At 33.5% G+C, this 6,943-nt stretch overlaps 1 protein-coding gene across 1 annotated transcript; it reads left to right on the plus strand.

The window, feature by feature from the left end:
* Window positions 1-2,073: 2,073 nt before the first annotated feature.
* On the plus strand, window positions 2,074-5,710 carry LOC139876630 (2-Cys peroxiredoxin BAS1, chloroplastic-like). The gene is made up of 7 exons (XM_071863971.1): window positions 2,074-2,346; window positions 3,424-3,495; window positions 3,593-3,674; window positions 3,771-3,850; window positions 4,241-4,366; window positions 5,023-5,136; window positions 5,402-5,710. Exons 1-7 carry the CDS (start codon window positions 2,143-2,145, stop codon window positions 5,516-5,518), a joined length of 795 nt encoding a protein of 264 aa, XP_071720072.1. The 5' UTR covers window positions 2,074-2,142; the 3' UTR covers window positions 5,519-5,710.
* Window positions 5,711-6,943: the final 1,233 nt, after the last annotated feature.

Below are 6,943 nucleotides of genomic sequence, written 5' to 3' on the forward strand. Positions count from 1 at the left end.
TATTAGACGGTTTTCTTCGACACGGGACGAGCTAGTCACCAAACCGTCGCAACGAACGTCGCAACGGCTTGAGACGGTGTTTTTTGCAACAGTGATTTATAGTAATTCTATGACCCCTAAGAATATGAATTCACAAATTCACAAAATATTATAATTTTGAATCAATTTTTAAAACAAAAGGCTTATAATATATTAAAAAAAATAAAATAATCATTATTATTTTCTATGGGACTCCATGTTGGTCTTAGTCCAGTCTGGCTGATCATTCGAAAAGACCAGCTAAGCATCATTCGCTTAGTCAGTCTTTACCTGACCAACTACTCATACTACGCAGTTTCATCAAATAATGCTTTTAGCTTTCTTCGGGATTTGGCATGAACTGTTCAGCAGATTCTCACGCGTTACGCACCCGTTCACCACTTTGTTTTCAACTCTTCTCATCTCCTGAGCGAGACAAGATACCTTTAGCTGAGAGCCTATTTTCCTTCTGCCACAACGCGCAAAAAACAACGTTTGACTTGCATGTGTTAAACATGTAGCTAACGTTCCTCAAGTTAGGATGAAAAGTATATAACTGAAATTACAATGATTTATTATTGTTATTTAGAGTAAAATACATTTTTTAGGTTGAACTAAAATAGTAAGATGTGAAATTTTATCGGAAGCAAGAGTATGATAAATCGCACCTAACCACAAAGCAACCATAATGAATCATTCAAATGATGACAAACTTGATCGTGACTAGGCCAAAGCCACACCCGCATAGAGTACCTTTAGTAGTTCACAAATTTAAGATCTAAATCATGTAACCAAACCAAGCTAATAAAAAGTAATTCAATCCACTGTAAATTTCTTTAAAAGGTTTAAATTTGGAGGCTATTTCGTGTACGATTTGTAAGTGACTAACTGAGACATTGAATCCATAGATCTTGTTTTCTTTACATGTGAGACGACCTTGGACTTTTGGCGTAACATGCATACATGGACTAGCACATGTGTTCCTTTCTTTTCGTCTTAGTTTGGATGGCTCTCATGATTCAAGGATGAGATACTCGTCATGCAAGGAAGCTCAGATTATTCGGGAATTGTTGCTGTCCTGGTGTGAATTATTTTGAGATTTTGTAATAGTTTAGAGTTTAATGGCCAACCAATGAAAAAGTGTAATATGTTTGGTTTGTTCATACTTTATTTTATTTTCGTTTTAAGTATAGTAGTCGTTTGATTTCATGTTAGATCAATTGAATTCAAAATCCCTTTCAAACTATTATTTTAATAAAACTACTCTCCTAGAATTTTCATAAGTTGATCAATTTTTTGTAGTCAATACTTACAATATATCATTCTCAATAGTTATCAAAGCCAATTCATTAAATCTTTCTTGTGATATGGTAGACTGCGAGTAACACTTCAGCAACTTCAGTTTTAAAATATTTCTTTATACAGATGATACACTTATTTGAATAGTCAACAATACTCGATAAGCAAATTATTACTCATATATTCAAAATTTGAGTCATTCTAGATTTTTGAGTCTTTAGTAGTTACTCATCTTGCGTATGTGTTTTATATGACTTAATTTTCAATGCAAAAACTTTTCATACAAACTCTTACAACTTAAATGCTTTTGTAGACATTATTCTCATAACATCGCTTCACAAAGTAAATGTGACAACCAGTTGCGGTTCTTTGTGTATCTCAAAGATGGTGTCCGCCCACTCTGGATTTTACGGAACAAAAATTTTTACAATAAAAAAAAATTACTAAAAAATAAGATTTTTTTAGTGTTCGTCCCTGCTGACTATGAAAGATTTAAAAAATTTTTACACCCGCCTCACCTGTATCCGATTTCAAGTTCCGCCGCGGTTGACAACTAATTTTGTAATTACCATTTTTGCTTGACCTTAATTCAACAAACTAAGAAAAGCCTCAATCGTCTTGTTTGACTTAAAGTCAACAAATTTTATTCCGTTGCTACGTGTTACCAAAGTCAACAATTAGTCCATTTGGACACATTCAAAAAGTCAAAATCATCCACTACCCAATCTATATCTATCACTCCTCCACCACCACACATGATATATAAACCCTAGATCACAAATAAACCTCAAAATTAAAAATTAAAAACAAAATATACTAATAATAATGACTTGTTCATTAGCTTCAGCTACTCTTATGTCTTCTCCAAACCCTAGACAATACATTTCCCCCAAATCATCAATTAATATATCACAAACCCTAAGTTTTTCAAATTCTTCTTCCATTAATTTCCGATCAAAATTCTTCCGATCTGCCTTTGCCGTCCGTTCCTCCGCCACCACCCGCCGTAACGGATTCGTTGTCAAGGCTGTAAGTAATTGTTCATTTTTTTAATCCAATATTTTGATTGTATGTTTATGTTTTTATATCTGATGTTCTGATATGCTAAACTGTAGTTGCTACCTTCTTTAAATATATGTAGATTAATTTTTTTTTTATTTTTTTTTTTTATTTATTTTTTTTAAATTTGAATTTGAAGTATAAGTAGGTTGATCTTTAAAATATCAAATGTAGACACATTGCAACATTTAGAGCAGATTGGATTGAACTGTTCTAAGGAATGTCATAACTTATTTGGGGTAAAAATCAAATCGGAAACTGTTAGACTTTTTAATTAATTATTTATATTATTTTGAGATAGAATAGTATTATGTTAAGTTTATTGCCTCTCCATATCTTAGTTTTTATGTAAGTTACAACTTTTTTAAAGGATAGTCTGTATTAATGTTGATGGCATAATAATGGAGAAAATATTAGACCAGTATTAACGCGGCATTGGATGCCAAAAGAAACGCCCCCAAATCTGAGTTGGCATGCAAGGTGGCACGAAACTTGACGCCCCGACGCCCTTAACCTTGTCGCTCCCGGGGCGTCAGTCAACAATCTGACGGAAAAATGGGTACCGTCACTTTTTTCCCAACCAATTAGAATCTACCATTAATTTTTATATATTATTAATTTATTTTATTTATACCCAACTTCCAATCATATTATACCAAATCACCGAAAATCTCTTCACTCACTCAAATTTAACATTCATCACTATTTAACTTCATTGCCACGTCACAATCAAATTCCACTTTTCACCTAACTGACTACACCTGAGCGTCAGGGTTAATAACTGAAATAATACTATAAGTATGATAACATTGCAAAGTACATTTTAGTACCCTTAGACTCTGCTAAACTGGATCCTAAACGACCCTTGATCCTAAAATGCATTTTGGCCTGAAACTCATAGTTACGTTTCTCATAATCCATAGAGTTTATACTTTATATTGAATAGGAAATCTTTTCACAAACATAAACATGTATATAATGCTTATGCTGTGAAATTGTGCTAATTTCAATATCTATATCTTATGAAGACTATATTTCTTTTTGTAGGGATTACCATTAGTTGGAAATAAGGCACCAGACTTCGAAGCAGAAGCTGTCTTCGATCAAGAGTTCATCAATGTAGTGTAGTTATTTTTAACTTACGAACATTTTTTCTTTGTTGTAAAAATACTTTTTTTAAAAATGTTGTGACCCTATGATGTATGAATATATGTAGGTTAAACTCTCTGATTATATCGGGAAGAAATATGTGATTCTCTTCTTCTACCCTCTCGACTTCACATTTGTCTGTCCAACTGGTGAATGTATATATATATATTTTAATAAAGCTGTTAATATTATTTTTTGTATATGAAATTTTAATTTTAGCCAGTTTTTTTTTTTCTCGTATGCAGAGATCACCGCTTTCAGTGACCGTCATGCTGAATTTGAGAAACTGAACACCGAAATATTGGGGGTTTCTGTAGATAGTGTGGTATGCTTCCTTATGACGTGTTACATTTTTTACTCACATTATTTACAGTGTTGCATAACTTGGAATTTATCGGCGAGTAATCGATTTTTGCAACTCGGGGAGTATTCGGTCAAAACTCGGCCAAACTCGGAATTACTTGGAAAATCAGTCAAAACTCGTTCAAAACTCGGAAAATCGATCAAAACTTAGTCAACATGAGTCAAAGTCAAACTTAGTCAACATCCAAGTACTCCCCTAGTTGCGATCTTTGCAACCTTGATTATTTATCAAATTTCCCTTTAGGTTATGTGTTTCAGTGTTAACTGCAGCTGTTTCTTAACGTCTTGTGTCTTTAATTTTTGCAAATTAGTAACATTTATCATCTTTTTTTTTTTTTTAAAATCATTGCAGTTCTCTCATCTTGCATGGGTTCAAACAGACAGAAAATCCGGGGGTCTTGGCGATCTCAACTATCCATTGATTTCTGATGTGACCAAATCAATTTCGAAATCGTTCAACGTGTTGATTGAAGACCAGGTGTGCCTTCTTATGTTGTCATTTGTTTGTTTTTGTAATATTACAGCATCAACTTGTCTCCTAAAGTTGTTTCATTAGAGGTGACAATTTCGACCCATGTACTTATGAGTGGGTCAATTTGGGTCATGTTTTATGGTTTTAGTTCTAACAGGTCAAACATGTTAAATAAAGAGTATCTTAAACACAAACGATTTAAATAATTTAAATGAGTCAGATGGGCTGATAGTGATAGTTTCCTAGAACAAGAACTAAAAAAGTTCAATAAAAGGATCGTAAGCTCGTTTGCACGGTCCGAAGAGTGACTGTCCAAGTGTCCAGTTATACTCATAAAGTAACATAAGATGAAAAGATCAATGTATGAAACCACATATCTCATCTTGTTTGTTGATATATAAAATTAAAATTTCGTTACTTTCTTCAAAGCAACATTAAATGTGTGGTCTTATTAATTCGCAAAGGTATAATCTAAGGTTATTACTAGTATAGCCTTCCCCCCAAAAAAAATACGGAGTAGTATTAGTATATACAAAAAGTGTTTAGAGCAAACCCACTTGGCACACGATCATTTGGCATGATATATAAATACATTATTCTTGTAACCTACATTACAAGTAGTAGTTGAAATTTATCCCGTTTCTTGGTCACAATCATTTCAGGGAGTAGCGTTGAGAGGACTTTTTGTAATCGACAAGGAAGGTGTTATTCAACACTCCACGATTAACAATCTTGCAATTGGTAGAAGTGTAGATGAAACAATGAGAACACTTCAGGTAAATAATTCCTATTTTAATATTAATAATTCATACTATTAGATATCAATTAATTTAAATTAAAATTTAATTTAATGGTATCGAAGCGTTAGACCAAAACATCTTTCTATGGTAGACTATTTTTTTAGTAAATATTACGATATTCATGGAAAATATATTACTACTGGTTTCTTGATTAAAAATAACACTGCTTCACATGGTCAAACTTGTTAGTTTTTTTTTTCCCTGCTGATGGTAATGTGTGTAATTGGTGTTTGTACTGTAGGCATTGCAATTTGTACAAGAAAACCCGGACGAAGTATGTCCAGCTGGATGGAAGCCAGGGGAGAAGACAATGAAGCCAGATCCTAAACTCAGCAAGGACTACTTTGCAGCTGTATAATAATTAGGTAAACTTAATTACCACAAACATGTAATTGAATGTATGAAATTTGGATTATGAGAGTATCGTCTTCTTCAGGTTACTAATGAAACCTGTTCAACGGATCTTTGTTATTTGTTAATCGAATAAATTGATGGTTTGCATCTGTTTATGCTTCAAAACAAGTTAAAAGTATGAGATAGATTTAATCTCTATTATTCTTATTTTTTTTAACGTTATTATTGCTGTATAAATAGTATGTTCCAGTATTAAGATACACTCGTTGGTAGTACATTAGTTTGCGTTCTCGAGTAGTGATTTATATAGTGTTGATTTTATCTGTACATCGCTTAATATGCTTTATAATGATAATGATATATGTAGTAGTATACAACAAGAATGGCTATAAGACCATCTCCAACGCTAGGGTCATAACACCAATTTGCTTATGTGGAAGTTTGTTGACAGTGGAGGAGCTTGAACAGTTATTTTGGAGGGGCCAAACATGACATTATATCAAGATATAAACTAATTTTAGTGAAGAATATTAATTTCGAGTATTTTGGTGATATCTCCGAGAGAAAATGATCTCTTCGGGACCAATGGCTCTTAATTTCAGGTAACAATCAAAATGAAATTTGCAGTCCTTTGAGTTACGAGCATTTGAACTTTTAAATCAATTGAATCCGAGTCCGTTTGAAGAAGATATAACCAAAATGGTGGCACTCACAAATTTTGTGAGTCTTTACTATTTTGGTCATATCTCCTTCATACGGACTCCGTTTTAGTTGATTTAAAAGCTCAAACGTCCGTAACTCAGAGGACTAGCTGCTCAAACTTTTTGGAGGGGCGAGGGCCCCTCCTGCCCTATTAAAGCTCCGCCCTTGTTTGTTGACGCCAAGAAACGCCACTAACCAGGCGTTAGTGACTGACGCTTAACGGCGTCAGTCAAGGACTTGACACAAAAAAAATAAGCGTTACATAATGATGGAAAAATGGATGACTATCTAATAAAGTATTGTCTGAAGTGTTGCTACAAATTTAGCTTATTTCTTTTAAAACTGAAAGGCCTTTACCCCTTCGAACTACTCTCATTACAACTTATACGAGGCCCCTACCTGCGTTGTTTTCCATCCATTTCTTTCACGATAAGCTCGTTAAATAGGGATGTGCAACAGGGCCGACAAAACCGAATATAAGCTAATGTGACTCCGTATAGATGGTTCCCCTATCAAATATGAGATTGTTACAAGAACAACAGTTTTTGCATTGAATTTTTCCAAATGCGGTAATGGGATTATTGAATAACTTCAGTATTGGCATAACTTTATCTGTCCTAACGGTAGATAATCGATCTCTCTTTATATTCGAGTAGAAAAATGACCGTCTACATTTTGCCTCCACTGAAGAATAAACATTGTTGTATGCTGAAAACCTAATCTTTTG

This window comes from Rutidosis leptorrhynchoides, chromosome 11, assembly GCF_046630445.1.
Source record: "Rutidosis leptorrhynchoides isolate AG116_Rl617_1_P2 chromosome 11, CSIRO_AGI_Rlap_v1, whole genome shotgun sequence".
In the NCBI taxonomy this organism is placed as follows: domain Eukaryota; kingdom Viridiplantae; phylum Streptophyta; class Magnoliopsida; order Asterales; family Asteraceae; genus Rutidosis; species Rutidosis leptorrhynchoides.